General features: G+C 52.4%; 1 protein-coding gene and 1 pseudogene across 1 annotated transcript; one reads left to right on the top strand and one right to left on the bottom strand.

Annotated features, from left to right (window-relative positions):
• Positions 1 to 992: 992 nt before the first annotated feature.
• On the bottom strand, positions 993 to 23,220 carry ABCD1 (ATP binding cassette subfamily D member 1). Its single transcript, XM_045845490.1, has 10 exons — positions 21,919 to 23,220; positions 18,903 to 19,083; positions 9,867 to 10,009; positions 9,600 to 9,774; positions 8,900 to 8,994; positions 6,057 to 6,202; positions 5,402 to 5,547; positions 2,851 to 2,935; positions 2,475 to 2,600; positions 993 to 2,284 (listed from the first exon to the last, which is right to left on the bottom strand). Exons 1-10 carry the CDS (start codon positions 22,825 to 22,827, stop codon positions 2,077 to 2,079), a joined length of 2,214 nt encoding a protein of 737 aa, XP_045701446.1. The 5' UTR covers positions 22,828 to 23,220; the 3' UTR covers positions 993 to 2,076.
• LOC123823130 lies at positions 14,376 to 14,983 on the top strand (annotated as a pseudogene).
• Positions 23,221 to 23,457: the final 237 nt, after the last annotated feature.

Genomic DNA, 23,457 nt, shown 5'->3' with positions numbered 1-23,457 from the left:
GTCCTCCATCGTCAAGCAATCAATCAATCATTGACCACCTATGTTTTGAGGTGAAACTCATATAAAATTAACTCCTTTAAAGCACCCAATTCAGCGGCATTTAGTGCAGCCATCACCCCTATTGTTCCAGAACATTTTCATCATCCCAAAAGGAAATCTGGTACCCATCAGCGGCCATTCTCCATTGCCCACCTCCCTGGCCCCTGGCCCCCACTGACCTCCTTTCTCTCTGTGGATTTGCTTATTCTGGACATTTCAGAGGAATGGGTTCATATGATTATGTCTTTTGTGACTGGCTCCTTCCACTTAGTCAGCATCATGTTTTTTCAGTTCACCCACATTATAGCAGGGTCAGAACCTCATTCTTTTTATAGTGGTGTGCCTCCTTCCAAGCAACTCTCCACACAGCCTGCTTTAAGCACAACTTCATGTGGTTTCCATCCTGCTGAAAACTCTTCAATAGCTTCTTGTTGCCTTTGGAGTAAGATCAGGTTCCTTAGGGTGGCCCTGGCCCCTACCTTCCACTGCATTCAGCATCAATATCCTGCATCTTGCTTCCCATTTACTCCTGGTCCTTTGCACAAGCATTTTCTCTTCTTAGAAGATCCAGAAGCAATTCTTCCCCGCTGCCCCTTGCCAGGCTGGGTCAGGACATTTCCTCCTCCATGTTCCCTCAATCAGCCCACTTTGCAGTTCACTGGGTTTCCCATACTATCTCTCTGGAAGCTCCTCGTGCAGAGACCCAGCATTGGTCCTCTCCTCCCCACCCCAGCACCAGTTCCAGGCTTGGTCCAGAGTCCTGTTTGGGCTCAGCCAATATTTTCTTGAGATGCTGTTGCTGAATCTACCTCATCACCAGCCACAGAATGTGCTGAGCTGTGCCTTCAGGTGGAGGGTGGGGGCTGAGATTATTCCTCCCCTCCCAGGCACAGTGCTTCCCATCCCTGTCTCACCCCCATGCCACTCCAGACAAAGAGGCCAGGAAGCAAGAACACGCTTTTCATGGGAGGTTTTTACTGAGGGACTGAGGGAGGCTCCCCAGCCTGAGGGCTGAGCCTTCCCTTCCCCGAAAGGCACACGGCGGCAGTGGGGTCTCCCTCTTGGGCAGGAGCTAGCTTTGCAGAGACAGCTTCCCTGGCTGACCCCTCTTTGGCACTGAGCTGGGAACGCTGGTGCCCACACTCCTGGCAGCACAGAATCCATCTACCCTTCTGGCTGGCCTAGGCCCCCCTGGTGGCAGCTGGCAGTATAGGCTGGTGGAGTGACAGGCTGGCTGGGGCTGGCTCAGATGCTGGGTCACCTTGTGGAAGGACTGCAGCCTGGGCTGCCTCCCCTGCTAGCGGGGTCCTCATATTGGCAATTGAGAAGGCTACAAACAGGGATCCAATAAATTAGCTTGTAGGGACCAAGAGGGAAAGGGACTACATTCTTATTATCGCTTACTAAGAAATGCTGTGCAATTCCTTCTCCCGAGAGCTCTTCAGGACAACTGGAGGGGAGAAGGGGTGTGGACAAGGCCCCAGTCTGGCCATAGGTCCTGTTTGGCCATTTCTATAGTAGGAAGGACATCCAGTGGGATGGGAGCCTTGGTGGCCACTTGGGTGGTGGCAATAGAAGGATAGACCACAAGGTCTCTGAGGGACTGAAAAGGAGGAAATAAGGGGGTACTTCAGTCTCGGGAGGGCAGTATCCCACAAATGCTGAGGCTCAGTACAAACTGTCTAGTGCTGTGAGCTGGGGCTTCCCTCCTATCCCTCTTACCCTCCCCGAAGAAAAGAAAGGACTCAACTACCCTGCCTAGGTCACAGTTATGATGGGGCAGGGCAGGGTGGGCAGCAGGGTAGGACCTTCCATGTCTACTTTTTCAAGGGCTGGGGCATGAGGGTCAGGCACACCCTTTTGCCAGCAGTCCTCTAGGCAGGGTGGGCCTATGGCACGGAGGCCTGGGAGGAGGGCAAGTCATGCAGGGTGGGCCTGGGTGGAGGGGGAGTGGTAGGCAGGCACTGCTGTTTCCTTCATATGATCCGAGGGCTTGAGGAGGGGCAGGGGCTGAGGGCCCAGAGCCACGGCCCCCTGTCAGGTGGCAGCACCCTGCAGGACCTTGGGGCCTTGGCCCAGGATCTGGCAGAGCTCCTGCAGACGCCGCTGCATCTTGGGAATGCCCGCCAGTTGCTGCTCAAGCCGCTGCTTCTCCTCAGTCAAGCTCAGGCGGGTGGCAGAGTCCAGCTTCTGGAACTTCCAGCCGCCCTCCCCATCGAACTGCAGCAAGTGTGTGTGGTATTTCCTGGGTCAGGAGAGGGACAGGGACAGAGCTGCAGAGGCTGTTCATCAGGGGATGCATGCTGGGACTCCCAGGGTCCTCTGCCCCTGCGATGGCAGTGCCATTTCCTTCCCAGCTGCAAAGCCACAAGGGTGTAGAATGCGGGAAGGGCACTCCCTCCCCCAGATTCCAGGCAGGAAGGGAGGGCACCTACCACAGGGAAGGCCGGTGGGTGATGGAAAGCAGAGCGATGCCTGCATCTTTGGCTGCCTGGAAGATCTTGCCTTCCACGTCGATGCTTACAGCGCTGGTACATTCATCCAGGAGGGCATACTTGGGCCTTGAGAGTAGGGACCAAGTGGACAAAGCTGTGGACCCTCCATTGCTGTGGACCTGGTCTGGCCCCCAAGCCCTCCTGCCCCGTGTGGCCCAGTCCCTGCTGGGGCCCAGATGGGGCCTCCTAATGGTACTGCCTTCCCCTAAGGAGGCCCCAGGGAGCATGCATGCTGAGCTGCCGTGCTGTCTCTGCCTCTGGCTTGGAGAACCACCAGTGCCTGAGGGAGCCCTAGCACCCTGGACAGCCCACTCACTTGTGGTAGAACATGCGGGCCATGCCGATTCTCTGCTTCTCGCCCCCTGACAAAACATCCTTCCAGTCACACACGGCCTCCCAACCTAGGGAGGGAACAAGAGGATTCTTTTTAATTCAACAAGGGCCCAGGGGCACTGGGCATAATGGGCATGGTGGGTGGGGGCTGCGGAACAAGTGACAGTGGAAGACGGCAGCACATTTGACTCTGGAGAAGGTCAACTGCTGGCTATGTGTGCTGTGGGTACTTGTCTGACTGTAGGTGACAGTTTAATAGTCAAAAAGAAGTTGAGACCAGAATTGTATTCCCTCCGGAAGATAATGTGGGAGCCCTAGCCTCTAGGACTTCAGGAGGTGACTGTACTTGGAGAAATGGTCTTCACAGAGGTGATTGAGTTAAAGTGAGGTCACTAGTGTGGGCCCTGATCCAATATAATGGGTGTCCTTATAAGAAGGGGAAATTTGCCCTGGCTGGTGTGGCTCAGTGGGTTGAGTGCTGGCCTGTGAACCCAAGGGTCACTGGTTCAATTCCCAGTCAGGGCATGCGCCTGGATTGCAGCCCAGGTCCCCAGTAGGGGGTGTGCAGGAGGCAACTGATTGATGTTTTCCTCCCTCCCTTTCCCACTCTCTAAAAATAAATAAATAAAATCTTAAAAAAAATAAAAATAAAAAGGGGAAATTTGGACACAAAGATATACATAAAGGAAAGATGACGTGAAGAGATATAAGGAAAAGAAGACACAAGGAGGGAGGCCTGGGACAGATTTTCCCTCATAGCCCTCAGAAGGCGCCAACCCTGCCTGCATGTAGATCTTGGACCTTTGACTTTCAGAGCTGGGGGTTAATACATTTCTGTTGTTTAAACTGCTCAGTCTGTGGTATGTTGTTACAGCAGCCACAGCAAACTCATACAGGACCTGACAGGGTGCCAATGAAGAGCCAGCCCCAGGAAGGTTGGAGTGGTCTCTCCAGAAGGCTTCTCACCTCCAGTCACCAGGCCTTTGCGTCACTGCTTTGTGCCAGACCCTTGGCATGGCTCAGGCAGCTGTTTGAATGAGCAGGTGTGTGGATGATTCACCAGAAATGGCTCCTTACCTCCTGCCACTCTGCTTTCCCATAGGACTAGAAGTTTTGGTAAGGTGCATGGTACCCTCAAAAAAAAAAAAAACACCAAAAACTATACTCCCTAGCTTGTCTTAAGGTATATAACTATGTGACTGAATTCTGGCAAGTGGGGTTTAAGTGTTACACATGTGGCAGCTTCTGGAATTTTCTTTGAAAGAGAGATGGCATACTCTTTGCTCCTTCCCTTCACTTCCTCCATCCTATGGCCTGGGATATGATGTGATGGCCAGAACAGCCATCTTGGACCATGAGGTGACTTTGGGAATAGAGGTCACACAGAGCAGGGCCACCAATTGTGGCCTGCCTTCCTTGGGACTTTTATGTCACAGTAAGATAAACTTGCGAGTGATTTGAGCCACTGTGTGTGGGGGGTTCTGTTATTCACAAGCGAACTCAATGCTAATAGGTTGTGATAGTCAGCCTCAGGGGGCCCAGGCACTCAGGGGTGCCTGGAGGACAGGAGGGGTGCACTTCCAGGGGGAGGGTGGCTGAAGCAAAAGAGGTCCGGCCAGGGCAGGAGGAAGCTGGGGATGAAGCCTCTGTGTGACCGTGGCTGTGGCAACCAGGACTCCACTGCCTGCAGCCCTCTTGCAGTGCAGGCCGCAACACCTGGGAAGAGTCTGCAGGAATGATTTTGCTTAATGCTGGTGCTGAGGGAGGGACTGCTACCTGTCCCCTTCTACAGGTGGAGGGAGGCTCAAGAGGTGAGGTCTTTGCTCAAAGTCTAGCTGCCCCTAAGTGGCAGAGGCAGCAGGCGGAACCCTGCCACCCGGATTTCACTGAGAAAATCCGCTCAGCCCTGCCCTGGGTTCTACCCTCTCCTCACTTTCAGGCCCAACAGGCATTTGAAGACAAACCAGGTAAGCCCCTGACCAATGCCTTCTCTTGTCACCAGCCTGCCCCTCCCTCCTCTCCTTTCCATGGGATGACACCTCCCAGGCTCGTGGCAGAGATCTGGTGTCCCCTTCACCTTTGCTCCTGCCTCCTGCCCTCCAGGCCAGCTGCGTTGACAGCTTGTGCTCATTCCTCCCCGGCTGCCCTGCCATGTCTACCTGAGGTCAGTCCTCTTGCTGAAATTCAAAAATGACCTGTAACTTCCTTGCCTAAAGCCTTCTAAGGGCTTCCTTCCCTGTCAGGGCCCTCCCTCCCCTCTACCTGCTCTCCCAGCCCCAGAGCCTGTTGTGAGCATCTCAGCTGACTATGTCCCCTGCCTGCGAACCTGGCCTCCCTTCCCTAGCACAGTCAGGCCACCTGAGCCACCTGCTTCCTGTCAGTCCTCCCTGTTAGGTGGGGACTCTTGGGGCACCTAGCACATCAGCCTCCTGGATGTTGGGGGCCAAGAGGGAGGCAGGGGCTGGGGTGGTAGCAGGTTGCTGGACAGATGGCTCACTCATTGGTGCTGAGAGGTGAGATGTCCCACCCCCTACCTCCTTCCCGCTGCAGGATGTGATTCAGGTGCACGATGTCCAGAATGGCTTCCAGGTGCTGCTCTGAATAGCCCTTCCTTTGCATATCCTCCACTGAGTCAGGGTAGATCACCTGGTCACGCAAGGAGCCGACGGACATGTAGGGCCTATGGGAAAGCTGCATGTCCACCAAGGGAAAGGCTGGTGGTGCCAACGCCCTGTGCCATGAGCCCTGGCTGCCAGAGGTAGGGCCAACTCGAAGCCCATGGACCCCTGCTACAAAGTGCTCCAGGCAATGCTCACACCTGCCTATGCACACCAGACCCGTACACTTGCATGTGCACAGCACATACTCACCCTGCACGCATAGACATGCACACATGCACAGACACATGTTCACATGCACACACACTCACAGCATATACACAGACACATGCCCCCCCCCCAGTGTGCACCCTCATGCATGCGTACCAAACAGCTATAAAGTCACCAGGTGAGAGGGGACAGGAGGGGGGTGGCGGAGGTTCCATAGCCCCTCTGATTCTGGGGGCAGCATTTTGCTGTCCTCTTCCGAGGCCCCAAGTTCTGCCATCTCCTACCTGTCAGGTTCCACAGGTTGGAAGGGGCAGGGGCAGAGCTGGGGGCCCTGGTTCCCTCCCTCTCCTGTCACACTCACCTCTGAGGGATGTAGAACATGCGCTGGGGTGGGGGCTTGTAGAGCACACCACCATACGTGGGCCAGAGCCCGCCAAGGATCCGGAACAGAGAACTCTTGCCACAGCCATTGGGGCCTGTGATAAGCAGGTGCATGCCATCTTCCACCTGTGGAGGCAGTGCCATGTGGTACCCGGGGGGCGAGGGTCTTCTTCCTCTTACCTGTGGCCTTCCTGACAGCTACCTACACCCAGATGCATGCTGGGACTGGTGGGTAAGCTCTCCTGGTCTCTTGGTAAGGGATGGAAGGGTCTGAGCAATGAGGTCCAACATTCAGAGCCCTAACCAAATGCATGTTTCAGTCTCTAGCCTGTCCCTTAAGGCCCCAGCACACACCAGAGTAGGGGGCCAGCAGGAGGAGGGCCTGTTTTGCTACAGCTGTGTGGTCAGCATCACCCTCCATCCCACTTCACTGCCAACCCAGGTTGTTTGGTCCCCCCAGCAGAACTGCTTTTCCTTTAGGGACTGCCCTGGGAAAGGTGCTTTCTTTAGAGTTCTAGGTGAACAGCAAACTTCAGCTGCCCTCCAAAGCCCTCCCCCTGCCCCCATGGATGCTAGGGTGCTTCAGAGATCCCACTGTGCTCCCCAGGCTCAGCATCAAGGGCCTCAGGCTCCTTGATTGGCTGATCACATGATATCCACTGGTTGGTGGAAAGTGTGTGGGAAGGAGGGGGTCAGAGGGTAGGGACACTGCTATCCTTGGGCCACCTACAAGCTTCTGAAGTCCTTTGAAGGTCTGCGAGTGACACCCACATGACAAGTTCCCTGGCTTACTTCGGTCAGTGTTAGGGGTTGACCTGTGTCCTCCCAAATTCATGTGTTGGAGTCCTAACCCCCAGGACCTCAGCATGTGATCTTATTTGGAAATAGCCTTTGCAGATCTAATTAATTCAATTTAGATGAGGTCCTCCTGGAGTGTGATGACCCCTAATCCAAAGTGACTGGTGTCCTTATTTATAAAAAAGGGACATTTGGACACAGACCCGTGAACACAGGGAGAACGCCATGTGAAGGCAGGGGCTGGGATTGAAGTGAAGCCAAGGAACACCAGTGATGGCAGCAACTGCCAGAAGGTGGGATGGCCTGGGACAGATTCTCCCTCACTGCTCTTAGTTGACACCCTGGTCTGGACTTCTAGCCTCCAGCACTGGGAGACACTCTGCTTCCATCTTTTGAGCCCCTCGCTTTGTGGTCCTTTGTTAGGCTATAAACTCCCTTCGGTGGGGCCTGGGGCTCCTTCTGTCCAGGAGTGTGGGGGCTCTTCTGGTGACAGGCCCCAGGAGAGCTGTCTCAGCCCTTAGCCGGCACCATGGCTGCCTGCCTCGTCTTCTTCCCTGTGTCTCTCCTGCTGTCCTTCTCACCCCACCATCTGGCCTATCATGGCTGGGAACTGCTCCCCTTCCCCAGCATCTCCCAGTCCCAGAGCCTAGCTCCACCACCAGCTCCGCCAGGCCAGAACCCTCGCTCAGCCCCCCATCCCTGCTCTTCCACTTCAGGCACCCCCTCCTGGCCTGGCCTTGCTTCCTACCTACCCGAGCCCCTGCTCACCAGGGTTTCCCAGCCTGCCTGGAAATTATCCACCTTGGATAAACCAGCCATTGGTGACTTCCCCTACATCCCAAGAGCGACCACTGTTAGGGACAATGGGGATCATACCACTGTCCTGTGCAGCTTGAGGTAAGGACATGTTCCCAGCCTCCAACTGGCTCTCAGGGCCCATCTAAGCAGATCAAGGAAATGAGCCCCAGGCACTGGCCCTCTGCTCACCTCTTCCACTTACTCCCTGCCCGGCCATGGCTCCTGCTGACCTGCCTTTTCTGCCATTCTACTGCCTTTCCTCTGCCTGCCCTCTGTGAGAAGCCTTCTTCACCATGTTGTCCATCTGCCTGGAAGCTCCTGGATGAAGCTTCATCTGACCTCTGCTCCCTCCAGGGACGGTGAACACCCCTCCTATGGCCCCTGCTGGACCCTGTGTAGCTGTCTAACTGGAGACCTTTGTAACACTTTAGGGCCCTCTAGAGTGGGGCCTCCCAGAGGGCAGGGGGCTCCCTGATTTACCTCTGGGTTCCAGTGCCCAGCCTGGAGCTAAGAAAATACTGGTTGAATAAGTAAATGAATGAATGAACAAATGACTCTCTCTCACTTCTTTCCCACCTTCCCCCCACCAGTCTCCCCTCCACTCCATCACTCTGCAACCAGAGCCCTGGTTGGGAATGCAGCTCACTGGTGGGTGTCAGCTGCCAGGGCTTCCTTCCCACAGATGGCCTGTGTAGTGGCTGAGAGCCCTTCTGGGGGCCAGACTGCACCCAGCACACACACGTGCACTGGAGTCTTCTTGAAGTAGGTGGGTGGGACCCCAAGCCCAGGTCAGTGAAGGGCAGTCTCTTCCACCACAGTTGGACTTGAACCAGAGTCCCCAAGCTGTGGGTTTCTGTAGGACTGGGGTGGGGTAGGGGTGGGGCTGGCAATGATAGGGCCAGGAATCCTTGGGTGACCCTTGGCCAATCCTGGTAATCTCAGGTCTCTTTTATCAGTTCTGTCTCCATTGCCCCACCACTCACAGGCAGAGATACGTTGCCCTTTCAGCTTGACCTTAGCTCGCCTGCCACGTAGATCTTGGACAATGGCTGCTGACAGTGCGAGCCTCCGCAGGCTAGCCAGATTGGATGCCAAGGAAAGACTTTGCAGATGTAATTAGTTCAGTTTGGATGAGGTCATCCTGGAGTATGATGACCCCTAATCCAAAGTGACTGGGGTCCTTATTTATAAAAAGGGGATGTTTGGACACAGAGCCACTCAACCTACCCTGATGTTAAGGCTGGCCACCACCACCTCTCCTGTGGGTGTGATGATGGGGATGTTGTCACAAATAATCCCCTGCTCTACATCCACCACTTGGCCTGGAGAAAGAACACAAGGAAGGAAGGGAGGGAGTAGCAACACTCCCTTTGCCTTCTGGTAGGGTCCACACCCCTCCCCCCCGCCCCACCCTACCCCCAACAGCATGCCAGTGTGTGGTCCAAGGCCCCTTGGGAGTATAGTGGGTCTTTCTACAAGTGGACTCCTTCCCCCACTATTTGGTGTTGTGTTCTGGCTGGGGAGGGGCAAAACCATGTATATGGCTTCTGGAATCCAAGGCATGGAGTCCACTCCTGCTCTGAAGCCCTCCCTTCCTGGCACCATCTTAGGGGTGGCTCAAACACTGTGGCCCCCCCTCCATAGCATCCTGGCCCCTACTGTAGCCTTTAACTTTCTCTTGCTGCCTGTATAGGCAAGTGACTCCCTCTACTCAGGGATCCTTCTTTTGCAAAGAGAAATTCCCACCAGGGTACCTGGAAGGAACTGGGAAGTGAGTAGGTTCGCCAGCAGTGACTACTCTGGTAAGGAAGGCTGTGGAAGCCACAACTTGCCTGGGAAGCCCTCTCTGGGGGAACAGCTCAAAGATCCTGCCTTCTGGGTGGCAGGACAGGGACCAGTGGGGCCTCTCTAGGGAGGGTGCCCTTACCTCGGATCTGCAGGGGCCCCTCCACACGGACACCAGACCTGACCACAGCTCCGGACCCTGTCTGAGCATCCTTTGGCTCTAGCTCCCCAGGCCTCTTGAAACGGCAGTGCTGGACATCTTCAAATACCTGGAACATCTCATGTACCCGGGCTGTGTAGCCGGCCAGCTCTGTCACCTGTGGGAAGGGCAACCCTGGCTTAGCCCCTGCCATCTGGGGGTGGGATGGAGGGCATGGCAGGGGTGGATTCGTGTGGGTGGGCAGGGTACCTCCTTGTAGGATGACATGATCCGCTCAATGGCATCTGCAGCAGCTGTGAGGAGGTTTCGGGCAATGGTGAAGGCCTCTGTACGTTCACTCACAAGCTCTTCCTCCTTCATCTCCAAGGCTGCCTTCTTCACAGCCTCTGAATCTGTGGAGCACAAGGGAGGGGAGGGGTGGGGATGATGGAAAATTAAAACTGACCCCCTAGGGGAAAGATGAGTCTCTCCAGCAAATGGTACTGGGACAAATGGGTATCCACATGCAAAAGAATGGCTCCTACCTCACACCACACACAAAAATAAATTCAAAGGGGAGCACTGACCTGTATACAAGGGCTAAGACTACAAAACTCTTAGAGAAGGCAGGGGTAAATCTTCATGACCTGGGATTAGATATGGCCCCTTAAATATGACATGAAAAACACAAGCAACAAAATAAAAACAGATAAATGATCTTCACCAAAATTTAAAACTTTGGGGCACCAAAGTAAACCATCAAGAAAGCAAAACAACAACTTACAGATTAGGAGAAAATATCTGGAAATCACATATCTGACAAGGATCTAGTATCCAGAATATATAAAGAACTTTTTAACTTTTTTCCCCTCAATCCTTACCCAAGGACATGTTTATTGATTTTATAGAGAGAGGAAGGGAGAAGGAGAGAGGGAGAGAAACATCAATGTGAGAGAGAAACATTGATCAGTTGCCTCCCGTATGCGCCCTGACCTGGGATCAAATCTGCAACCCAGGCATGTGCCCTGAGTGGGAATCAAACCCGCAACCTCTCTGGTATACAGGATAATGCTCCAACCAATTGAGACACCCCGCCAGGGCATAAAGAACTTTTTCAATTCAACAACAAAGTGACAAACAACCTAATTAAACAATGGGCAAAATATCTTCGTAGACATTTTTATTGGATATCTAAGATATACAAATGACTAATAAGCTCATGAAAAGATGTTCAGCATCAGTAGTAATCAGGGAAATGCAAATCAAAATCACAATGAGATACAACCTCACACCCACTAGAAGGACTATAATTAAAGAGATAACGAGTGTTGGTGAGGAAGTGAAGAAATTGGACTCCTCAAACACTGCTGGTGGGGATGTAAAATGGTCCAGCCTCTGGGGAAAACAGTTTGACAGTTTCTCAGAAAGTTTAAAATAGAGTTACCATATGACCCCACAATTCCACTCCTAGATATACATCCAGGGGAAACAAAGTATATGTCCACACAGAAATTTGCACACAAGTGATCATAGCACCATTTTCATAACAGCCAAAAAGTGCAAACAGCCCAAATGTCCACCAATGAATGAATAGATAAAGAAATCGAGGCACACATAAACAATGAACTATTATTCAGCCACTAAAAGGAAGCACTGATTCATCCTACAACGTGCATGAACCTTGAAAACATTCTCCTGAGTGAAAGAAGCCAGACACAAAGGGCCACATGTTGTGTGACTCCATTTATATGAGGTGTCCATAAGAGGCAAGTCCATAGTGATTCAGATTAGTGGGTGCCAGGAGCTGGTGGTGGGGTGGGGAGTGACTGCTAATGGGTCTAGGCTTTCTTTCTAGGATGATTAAAATGTTCTGGACTCAGATGCTGGTGATAGTTGCACAACTTTGCGAATATATTAAAAACTACTGAATTGAATACTTTAAAAGGCTGAATTATATGGTATGTTAATTACATCTCAATAACACGGATAAAAAAATGAGCCACTCGGCATTTGGCTTTCTTTTCTGGCACACCCAGCTCCTTCTCCCTGGACTGCCCTTGCCCTGTGCCTTGTACTATTCACAGCGCCCCCTTTGGGGCCACACCTGCACCTCATCCTCGGACGCCCAGAGCTATTGCACCCCTAAGCCTCTCATGCATGACTGTCCCCTTTCGGACCTGTACTACAGCCTCCATTTTTCCCTCACCTCCCTCGGTGGCATCCATGAGAACAGCCGTTCTAGGTGTCCCAACTTCTCCTTGGAGCATTCTCCTGTCTTGACTTGCTTTGCTGGCTCAGTCTAGACCCTGTGATTGCTCACTTCAACCTTCTCTTGCCAATGGCCTTGACTTCCTTGACCCTTGGAAAACCCAGAGGGGCAGGGCTTTTACACAAGGAATGTTCCAGAAGTGGCAATGAGGAGCAAGGGGAATGCTGACTCTGAGGGTACTAGGTATGGGCGAGTGAGCAGTGAGCACTGGGGCTATCCAGGGGAAGCCAGGGCTCCTGAGGCTGAAGTAGTGGGCAGGGCTCTGTCCAAAGGCATATGTTGGTCAGAGGGAGAAGCCTCAGGGATATGGTGATAGTGGTGGGGTGGGAGGTCCTCTAAGGGCAGATGGTCTCCAGAGCAGCAAGGATGCAATGTGGGGTAGAGAGGGGATTTGATGGCTGGTTAGTGCACTTTACATCACCTTCTGGGGCCTGGCCCAGGTATCCAGGGAACTGGGTTGGGGAGAGGGTCATTGATCCTGTCAGTCTAACGTCCTGGGCCTTCTTTCCCACTGTGTCCCCAGGGACACAGCCCATAACAGAAGGGGGACACAAGCCCTCTTCCCAGGGTGTCTTGAGAGCTAGACAGTGACTGCATATAAAATAAAAGGTTCTGCAGGTGCCTGGGGTATCCTGGCAACAGCTGGCACCTCGCTGGACACAGGATAAACTGCCCTTGGGCAGCCAAGACCAGGGCTTCAGAGTAGGACTCACAGCAGCTGTTCGCAGCAAGGCCGCCCCTCCCCTGAGCCCTCCAGCTTTGAGGGCCAACAGGCAAGTAGCGCAAAGGTATCTAAATCTTCCCCAGTTTATAAATGCCTGCATCTTCCCATTGGCTCCCAGTGATCTCAACCTCCTTGAAGCACCTAGAGCAGAGACAAAAGTCCCTGACCTCATTGATCTCTCAGTTTAAAGAGGCAGAGACACTATAAATCAGAGAGATAAGTGGAATAGATAGGGTGTTCAGTGCTTGGGAGAGCAGAGAGGTGGAGAAGGGGAAGAGAGAGAGAGGCAGGGTGAGGGGCAGGGCAGGCCTCATCTAGAGGGTGCCTGTGAGCAAAAGTCTGATAGAAAGAGGGTGGGACCTCAGAGGAAAAAGCATTCCTGGCAGTGGGGGCAGCACGTGCAAAAGCCCTGAGTTAGAAGCCTGCCTGGTGTTCTGGGGGATAACAGGAGGCCATATCAGGATGACCACTTAGTAAGTTATATAATGTCTACTCACTGGGGTGTACACCTGCAACTAATATAACATTGTATGTCAACTGTAATTGAAAAATAAAAAATGATTACAAAAATAACAAGGAGGCCAGTAAGAAGGAAGTGGAATGAGCAAGGGAGATAGGAGAATTTCACATTTTCACCAGTAACTGACTATAAAAGCTATGAGGCTGGGGACAGGAGCTCATGCTTCTTAAATCACCCATGAAATCTGGCACCCCAGAGGATCCAGGAAGTCCTAGGCCTTCAGAGGAGGGGGAGGCCTCAGGCACTAGGCAGGGTGAGCTGCACTGAGTGCTAGGAGCAGAGGGAAGTGCCTGCAGGCAGTTGCTCACAGAATCCATAGGTCTGTTTCCTCATGGGTCTGTCCCCATGCTCTAGGCCACGTACGCGGACTATGTCTGGCACCTGTGCCTAAATCAAAGCCACTCTTTTTGTACGTCCATTGGTGGAAAGTAACTATCCCCCTCCAATCAGATCCTTCCTTTTGGGGGCCACTCAGGGAGGGGCAGACAGCTGAGGATACGGAAGCCCCAAAGTAGAGCCACCAATAGGGAGAGAATCAGAGAGACTTCCAAAACAAGTCAGGCTCTTTCTCTATACATAACTGAAAACCCTCTTACTACCAAACTGCATAAAGTAGAACACCTTTGAAAGCAGAGCTGCGCTTGTCGGAAAGCAAGGCAAATTCCCAGGAGCCCACAGAGAAGCATGCAGCCAGGCACACCAGTGAAGTCCCTAGAGACTGAGGAGACAGGTCTTATAGCCAGAGCTCTAGGTGCAGGGAACAAAAGGTCACCTCTAAGAATTGGTAATTATGTGTCTGGGGTTTAAGTGAATACTACATCCAAGATCAGGAACCCCTCCTTCACAGACTGAGAAGTGAACATGAAAATGGCCTCCAAGGGGATTAATTACCAGGAGTTCTTGGCCAAAGCAAAAGCCAGTATGCACTGGGGCATTGCATCCTCCTGTTAGGCCGATAGGGTTCCCAAGAAAGTCTGGTTGGGAAACCCACAAGGAAGGAACTCAGCATGGGTGAAGACTGGCAGATGGAATATCAAGCTGGCTTAGACCCCCAAGAATTCAGAGAGCCCAACAGCAGGACAGAGGCTGTGGAATAAGTATGATTCCTATGACACACAGCAGGAAAGGAACAGTCAAAAGATAAGAAAATCAGACACCTGCCAAAACAATTTGAAATTTCTATTTGAAAATGAAAATTTCTATTTGAAAGAGAATCAGATAGAACTTGAAATAGCCACTGAAAATTTTTACAAAGTCGGGGAGGAGAGCATAAGGCTCAAGATGGAAAATCATGAACCAGTTGATACTGCCAAAGAAAAAGAAATTTTTGATATCATAACCAGAAAAATGAATCAACTTCCAGAAGCAGAAAGGAATCTACCTGAGCATGGATCAACATATATTGGATGTAATGCTACTCTCTGTGGCCTAATAGCAAACAGTCTTTTTTGGCACATCTTAAATGTGACATGGGCTTGTATAGCAGCTGCTTTATCAATGGCAGTGATCCCATCTTTGACAGCAGACATATCTTATAAGGGTTTTATAAGTTTACCATTGAATACAGGTGAATTGAACTGTGAAACCTGCACCATAACACGAGGGGGATTGGTGGGACTTCCGTTTGGTGGCCTGTACCATTTTCTTCGCTATACCTGTGAACGGTGGCCCAGCCACCAGGTATGCCTTAGCCCTGCTACCAGAGAAAGGAAACATCAACCTATGGGATCAGAATTTCTGAGCCTATCTTTAGAAAGATGTTATTTGCTATTTTGCTCCAGACTGGATTTGCAGTGTACCTTTGTTCTAGACAATATAAACTACTTATAAAGGCTCTTTGGTTACCTGAGCATGGCCTAGGTAACAATCACTAGGAATTCAGTGATTGTTAAGCAAGTTTGTACACAAAAATAAAACTGTAAAAATAAACGAACATTTTAAATTAAAAAAATTCAAATTAGACTTAGCTGAAGAGAAAACTGGTGAATGAGTAAGCATGAGGACCTGAAGAAATCTCCCAGGATTCAGCACAGATGGTGCTAGATGGGAAATAGTGAAAAGAGTGGAAGAGCCACAGAGGAGAGAGTGAGACATCCAGCAGGAATTCCAGAAGGAATGAAGGAAAGAACAAGAGTGAGTCAATATTTGAAAAAATAACAGCTGAGAATTTTTCTGAACGATTAAAAAATTTGAATATTTGAAGGCCATACAAGTCTCAGGCAGAATAAACACAAAACCCACCAGTTAACATTTTCAGGTGAAACAGCAGAATACCAGAGAAAGACAAGTCTAAAAGCAGGACTTCCAGCCAAGATGGATGCATAGGTAGATACATTTTTGCCTCCTTGCACAACCAAAAGGGTAACAATAAATTTAAAAACAAAAAACAACCAGAAACGCCAGAAAATCAAACTGTATGGAAGTCTGACAACCAAGGAGTTAAAGAAGAAACACTCATTTAGACGGGTATGAGGGGCAGAGAGGACAGTGGCAAGGCAGGAGCTGGAGGACCAGGGCGGGCAAGGAGGCGGCTGGCGGAGCAGGCGGTCCCACATTTGCATGCGGATAAACCAGGAGGAACAATTGGAGAGTGAGACAGACCACACAACCCAGGGTTCCAATGGAGGGAAATAAAGCCTCAAAACCTTTGACTGAAAAATCCTGTGGGTGTTGTGGTGGCAGGAGAAGCTCCCAGCCTCACAGGAGAGTTCATTGGAGAGACCCACAGGGTCCCAGAAAGTACCCAAAACCACCCACCCAGGAATCAGCACCGGAAGGGCCCAATTTGCTTGTAGGAAGTGGGGGAAGTGAGTGAAAGCTGGCTGAGTGCCAAGGAAGCTGCATTCCTCTCAGACCCTTCCCCCACATATAGCACCACAACGCAATGATGTGGGTGCCCCACCCTGGAAAATACCAAAGGCTCTGCCACTTACTACATAGCAGGCACACTGAGACAAAGAAATATGGCCCAAATGAAAGAACAGATCAAAGCTCCAGAAAGAATTATAACTAAGCAACTAGGACATAGGTAACCTATCAGATGCAGAGTTCAAAACACTGGTAATAAAGATGCTCACAGATATGATTGAGTACAGAAGCAAAATAAAGGAAGAAGCAAAGGCTATACAAAGTAAAATAAAGGAAAATGTGAAGAGAAGAAAACTGGGACTGAAAATCAATGATTTGGAATAGGAGGAAGAAATAAGCATTCAATCAAAACACAATGAAGAAACAAAAATTAAAAAAAGTGAGGAGAGGCTTAGGAACCTCCAAGACAACTTTAAATGTTCCAACATCTGAATCATAGGGGTGCCAGAAGGAGAAGAGGAAGAGCAAGAAATTGAAAACTTATTTGAAAAAATAATGAAGGAGAACTCCCCCAATCTGGCAAAGGAAATAGACTTCCAGGAAATCCAGGAAGCTCAGAGTCCTGAAGAAGTTGGACCCAAGGAAGCACACACTAAGGTACATCATAATTACATTACCCAAGATGATAGATAAGAAGACAATCTTAAAAGCAGCAAGAGGAAAGGAGGCAGTTAACTCTAAAGGAGTTTTCGTAAGACTATCAGCTGATTTCTCAAAAGAAACCTTGCAGGCAAGAAGGGTCTGGAAAGAAGTATTCCAAGTCATGAAAGGCAAGGACCTACACCCAAGATTACTCTATCCAGCAGAGCTATCATTTAGAATGGAAGGGCAGATTAAGTGCTTCCCAGATAAGGCCAATTAAAGGAGTTCATCATCACCAAGCCCTTATTGCAGGAAATGTTAAAGGAACTTACCGAAGAAAAAGAAGATGATCAAAACTATGAACACCAAAGTGACAATAAACTCACAACTATCAACAACTGAACCTAAAAAACAAACAACCCCCCCAATGAACTAAGCAAACAACTAAAACAGGAACAGATTCACAGAAATAGAGATCACATGGAGGGTTATCAGTGGGGAGGGGGATGGGGGAGAATGGGGGAAAAGGTAGAGGGAATAAGAAGCATAAATGGTAGGTACAAAATAGACACGGGGAGGTTAAGAATAATATGGGAAATGGAAAAGCCAAAGAACTTATATGTGTGACCCATGGACATGAACTAAGGTGGGTTACTGCTGATGGGATGTGGGGTACAGGGCAGAGGGGACTAAAGGAGAGAAGAAAATGGGACAACTGTAATAGCATAATCAATAAAATATATATAAAAAAGCCCTGGCTGGCGTAGCTCAGTGGATGGAGCGCGGGCTGGGAACCAAAAGTGTCCCAGGTTCGATTCCCAGCCAGGGTACATGCCTGGGTTGCAGGCCATAACCCCCAGCAACCGCACATTGATGTTTCTCTCTCTCTCTCTCTCTCTCCCTCCCTTCCCTCTCTAAAAATAAATAAATAAAAATCTTAAAAAAAAAATATATATATATATATATAAAGAAAAAAAAAAAGGAAAAGTCTAAAAGTAACCAGAGAGACAATCCAGGCTGCTGAGGGGAGTTAGCTGATAACAGATTTTCCAGCAGAGACAATGAAATATTGTTAGAGGGCTGACAGCAAATGACCTGGACTCCCACATCCAACTATATTTTAGTTCAGGAAAAAGGGTAAAACGAAGACATTTTAAGTAAACAAAATAATTGTGAAGTGCCCATGATGAAAGCCTTGCAGAAAGAACTGCTGAACGATGTCTATCTGGAGGCAGGTAACTAGGCTGCAGGAAAGGACTGGTGAGCGGGGAAATCGGTAAACATGGGGATGAATTTAAACATGCACTGGCTTGACAAAGCAACAAGCAAGTATGAAAACACGGGGAAGCAAAGGCGACACTGGGCTACACCAAGACATCAGCTGGGGCTGGTCCTTGTGTTAGTGTCCTAAGGGCCAGGAGGAGGAGGAGCCATCAATTAACCTAGACCAGTGATTTCAACCTTCTTCATCTCATGGCACTCATAAACTAATTACTAAAATTCTGCGGCACACCAAATAATATATTTTTTTCCTGATCTGACAAAAAATCTGGTATAACTTTGACTCATTCATACTGTACAGCTATGGTTGTGTTGGCTATTGTCATCTTTTTAAATTTGACAGTCTAAGGGAAAAGAGGTCAGTGTCCCTGACTAAATAGTCAGGTACCGCGTGTTTGAAAAACTCTTGCAGCACACCAGTGTGCCTCTGGCGGCACACCAGGGTACCCCGGCACACAGGTTGAAAATCGCTGACCTAGACTGTTGTCAGTGAGCACGCAAGTTAACCTCTGAAAGGGCAACCATGAAAAGACTGCAAATAGAATGAATATGTTGCAAGCCAGTAGAAGAACAAAATGGGAATGCTGATGATCCAATCACTATAGTAACAGGCAGAACAGGCTTCCCAATCCTCCCAGGCCTTAGGGCAGAAGTCTCTAGCCTCTGCAACCTACAGGAGTTGTTTGAGGTCTGGGAAAGCCAAGGCCTGGGGATAAAGAGGCTCACTCAAGGTACTTCCTCATCCTCTCACTTGGAGTCACAGCTGGGCTGAGGACAGACACAGCTGGGTGAGGGGACATGTGGTGTTCCTGAGTTGAAGTCCTTGGGCCCAGCTGAATGGCATCAAGAGTGTGAGATGCTGTAAAGGGGAGACTCAGGCAGAATGGAAGGCAGCGAGGGAGAGTGAGCTGTGGTGATCTCTAGGAAGCCAGCCAGGCCTCAAGGCCTCAGCAATGGAAGGGGCAGATTGGCCAGCCAAGCATCGGGCCCTCTGGAGCTGAGCATCCAGTGGGACAGGAGGACAGGGCCTTGCTCCTGGCCCCTGGGGGTGCTGACTCTCACCTGACTCTGAGTAGCCGGTGGCGGTGATTATGGGGACGGCCACCATGAGCAGTCCTGAGGCGCTCCACACGTACTTCATGAGGAATTGCTCCAGCATGACATACCACAGGCGCTCCAGCAAGATGAGGTTGATCTGTGAAGCCAGGGCCTTGTAGGAGTGCTGCAGTAGAGCCAGCTCCACCTGCCAAGGAGGGGAGACAGAGAAAGCCTGAGAGGCCTTGTGGTAACTAATGTGGGGGCAAAGCAAGAGGCCCTAAGCACCAAACCTACTCACGCCATGCCATCTGATGGCCAGGATAAGGTTGAGAGATGGGGGTTATGACTGGGTCACGTTTACAGTGGACAAGTCTCAAACTTGGGGTTGGGGGCAGTATGGGATTGTCTGAAGTCACGACACTGAGGTACAGGGGTGGTGAAGAAGGAACTCATTCTGGTCCCCCATTTCCACTACCTCTATTGTTGGGAAGCTCACCATGCCCTCTCTTTGCCCTGGGCAGCTTCTGAACATTGGCCAAGGACAGGCACCTTGCTTGTTTCTTTGGACAACTGCTGCGGGGCTAACATGAACTCAGTAAAGGGCAGTGCAGGAAAGCAAAAGGCAGTATTTTATTTTGAAGAACTTGGTTCAACAGTCTACTTGGGCCCTGCCTCCTGTTACCTTCCCCAGGGATCCTCTAGCTGAGAAACTTCCACTACATTCTCCCCCTGACACTTGCAGGGCATGTTCCCAAACCAGCCTAATGGGCAGCACCCGTGCCCAAGCCTGGCTCTCGCCTCTTTGGGCTGGCTGACTCCAGTGGGATGTACCTCCCCTCCTCCTTCCTGCATTGGCCATCACCTGCCATCTCAGAATGGGTACAGGCTTGGAGAAGAGAGCAGGAAAGGGAGTGGGAGAGAAAGAGGCTCTCCCATGGCAGCAGCATCCAGATGGGCAGAGGGGCTGGAGGTGTCAGGAAGTGGTCACGGCAAGGTCATGGATTTCTTGGCTCACTACACGAGTGTGTATTCCAGCTCTGCCTTCCCGCCCCGGACTGACAACAGCTGCCCAGCCAGGCACCATTTCCTTTGCCAATTGCTTTTGCACCTGACTCTCCACTTGATTCTCACCCCATGCCACCCCACCTGTGTGCCCATTTCCATTGTATATAGGACACTACAGAAGCCCGGAGAGGCAGTGACCTGCCCAAGCTCACACAGCCTGAAGGCAGCAAGAGGTGTGGAATTTGGACCACACTGGCAGAACCATCAGGAGAACCAAATTTTTCTAAATGATGCTTTGACTTATTAAGAAAGGTTTACCTTTCTTAAACCTGTTGCTCTGAAGCCAACAAGAGGTTGTGTGTATGTATGTGTCTAAATGACCCTCCTCGTTGAAATCTCAGTTTGAAGAGAATACTCTGCTGTCTGTCTGCCAGCCAGCCAATCACTTCTGCCCTAACCTGTTAGTCTGAGCCTGGGCCAGTGTCCACCGGGACACCAGCCAGTGGGACTGGGGTGAGCCACACGCCTGCATAATAAGGAAAATCAACCCACCCATGGGGGTCTGTCATCCCATGCCGCTTTCTAGCCCTTCGGCCAAGGCCTAAAGAGACAGGCTGTGGATGCACACAGCCCCCCACATTGAACCCTCCTGGTGAACATAACACCTCCCGAGGAAGTTAGCCCAGAGGAAGTCCTTCAAAGAGCCAGTGATATCTCTTCTGCTCTCACCATACAGGTCCTCCGCATCCTGTGGCTCTGCCTCAAACCCAATCTCCTGTTCCTGAAGTGAGCACGCCTCCTCTGAGCACCCTGGCAATCCTGACTCGTGCTGGGAGTTGGCAGGAGTGCCGGCTGAGGCTGACAATGTAGCTGCGGGTAATGTGCCAAGCACCTCACCCAAGGCCACGGCTGCCTGCCAAGGCCCTGTAGCCCGGCGTGCGCGAGAGGAGGAGAGGGGGTTGCAGCTGCAGACCAGCAGCTTTTTTCCTAATCTGGAGTCCAACGCACAGCCAGTGAGACAAGGTCCAGGGGCAAGAGGCCACCTGACCCATGGAGGACACATAGGCCTTCAGGAGGTGGAGGCCATGCACCCCTCCCCAGGAGAAGTACTCGGAACTGAAACCAAAGTTGCAGGGAGCTAGGCAGCGGGCTGAAGGCAGCTGCAACCCCAGGCACGAGGAAGGGGAGGGGCTGGGGAGAGATAAAGGGAGCATTGGCCTGGAGTAACCTTCTCCAGCACCAAGCTCTGGGCCCTGGCTGGCCCGGCCCCCACCTCCACCCATGCCCTGGCCCACTGGGGAGCTGAGCCCTGGGACCCAGGCGGAAGGTCGGCCACATGGGGCCAGAGGGGGTAGGGTGGCCTCTGGGCGGGCAGGAAGTGCGTCCCGACAAGGTGGCGGCAGGGGCCCAGCTTCCCTGGCTCAGGGCCTCAGGGAGGCAGCCTTGCCGGCCCTCAAGCTCAGGCAGAGAAGCCACTGACCCAGAGTGCTGAGTGCTGCCACTGCTGCGGCCGCGCTGGGTCCTGCTTGTTAACCTCCGCTTGGGCTGAGTCATGGCCATAATGCCTGCCTGGCCAGCCAGCTCGGCTGGACGCCGGCCTTCAAAGGGCCCTGGGGCCCAGGGGGAGCCAGGCAGCAGGCCACATCCCACTCCCTGCTCCCAGACAGCAGGAGCCTCCTTCCAGCTGACTGCAGGAATGGGGTGAGCCAGGAGCTCTAGCATCTGAAACCGCTAGGATCCTCAGCTCCAAGCAGCTCCAAGGCCAGACAGCCTTACTGAGGAGAGGAAGCAGAAGTGGCCTGGAGCATGCAGGCAGCCAGCTCATGGCGGTCCCCACCCAGCCTTCCTGCTTCTCCATTTCTGTGCCTAAGTCTGGGCTGCCCAGGGCCCTGGCTGTCCCCAGCCTCCCTCTCCTGTGGCCTGCCCATGCCTCTGGTACCAACCCCAGCCAGCCCTGGGCTTTCCCCACCATTCACAATTGCCTGTTCCTGGGCTACAAGCTTTCCTTCATGCTCAACACCTCAACCTGTCCCACCTCATGGCCCCCATAGAAGGCAATCTCCTCTGAGTTGGCCACCACGCGAGAGTGCATGTAGCGCAGCTCCCCCTTCCGCCGTGCCTCCTCTGCCACCAGCTCCCCAAACTTGGGTGAGAAGGCTCGAAGCACGTTAGCTGTGAGAAACACCACCAGGCCAGCAATGGCCGAGGGCCAGGCCGTGCCAGCCCCACGGGAGCGGGCTGTTCGAAGAAGGGTGTAGGCAGTCACAGCCACATCCAGGAGTGGCTTGGTCAGGTTGGAGTAGAGGTGAGCCACGGAGGCAGCAAAGGCCACCACATCCTCTGTCAGGGACTGGTCGGGGTTGCGAAGCCGGCCATCCATGTTGCTGACTCGGTAGTAGGTCTGCTGGGAGAAATAGAGGCTGTAGGCATGGGCCACTAGACGGCTTCGGAAAGAGAGGGCCAGTTGGCCCTCCAGGTAGCGGATGGCACTGTTGATAAAGGTGGCTGGGAGGGCGATGAGGAGCCACTGCAGAAGCTGCCAACCAAAGGCCTGGGGGTCCTTGCGCACGATGCAGCGGGCCAGCCGTCCATCCAGGCGGGCCACGTATACTGACAGGAAAGTCCGGCTCACCAGGGCAGCTGAGTGCAGCGCCAGCAACCCAGTCTCCCGGCACAGGATCCTGGGGAAGAGCAGCCGTAGAAGCCACAAGAGTCGCTGCAAGAACACTCGGTTCACACCTGCCTTGGCTGCCGTGGCCGAAGTGGCCCCAGAGGCATCCTGGGTGGACTCCCCTGAAGGCACTTGAGGGCTTCTGGATGGAGCCAGGCACTGCCGCACCAGGGGGTAGATTTTGTGGGCTCCATAGGCCGTGAGGGCCAGGACCACAGCTGTGCGCTTCAACGTGGTTACCCGCGAAGGCCGGGGGGTAGAGAGCACCGGCATATCACTTGGGCTAGATGCACAGGGCTGGGACGGGTATCTCAGCCAGCAGTCGAGGCAGGTGGCTGGAAGGGTTGTTGCTCTGACCCAGCTCGTTGTCTAGGCAACTGGAAACCTTGCAGTGGTCCCTGAGACTGTTGCTCTAGGCCACTGGGCCGGTGTTGGGGCCCCTGGTGCGATGGGCTCAGGTCCCTCCAGTGTTACGGTCTCTTCAGGCAGTGGAGGTAGAGGAACTTAGCAGTCTCCTAGCCCCTGGGTTCAGAACCTCGAGAGGGCTCGGGCAGACAGGGCGTCTCTTCTTCTCCACCTTCTCCTCTTACCCTGGTGGCGCCCCTCCCCGGGGCACCAGGCGCGTCCGTCCTCTCCACAGCCTTGCTGAAGCGACAGTGACTCCGCCACCCGCCCAGAATCCCCACCCACCCACCCCTCCCCAGGGGCGAGTCGGTGGAAGGGGAGGAGGCGGAGGAGGGGCGGGAGGCGGAACCCGGGCACACCGCGCCCCACCCCGTTCTCGCCCCACGGTCGGACCCCGCCCCCTCCCTGGACCACAGAGACGTAGGAGGACCTCGCGGGCTAGACAAGCTGCCCCCTCGTCTTCCCGCCAAGGACTCGCCCCGCCTCCCTGCGCACCCG

This window comes from Phyllostomus hastatus, unplaced genomic scaffold (genome assembly GCF_019186645.2).
Source record: "Phyllostomus hastatus isolate PE091 unplaced genomic scaffold, TTU_PhHast_1.1 phas_contig_471, whole genome shotgun sequence".
In the NCBI taxonomy this organism is placed as follows: Eukaryota; Metazoa; Chordata; class Mammalia; order Chiroptera; family Phyllostomidae; genus Phyllostomus; species Phyllostomus hastatus.
The sequence above is the reverse complement of the archived record's forward strand: the minus strand, read 5'-3'. Positions and strand labels throughout refer to the sequence as shown.

Excerpts from the sequence above, each read along its gene's own strand:
- ABCD1 (XM_045845490.1), bottom strand. The coding sequence starts at position 22,827 with ATGCCGGTGCTCTCTACCCCCCGGCCTTCGCGGGTAACCACGTTGAAG. Across the intron at positions 19,084-21,918 it reads CCTTCTATGGGGGCCATGAG|GTGGAGCTGGCTCTACTGCA; the intron begins GTGGGACAGGTT and ends CCTCCTTGGCAG. Across the intron at positions 6,203-8,899 it reads TGGCCAGCCTTAACATCAGG|GTGGAAGATGGCATGCACCT; the intron begins GTAGGTTGAGTG and ends CTGCCTCCACAG.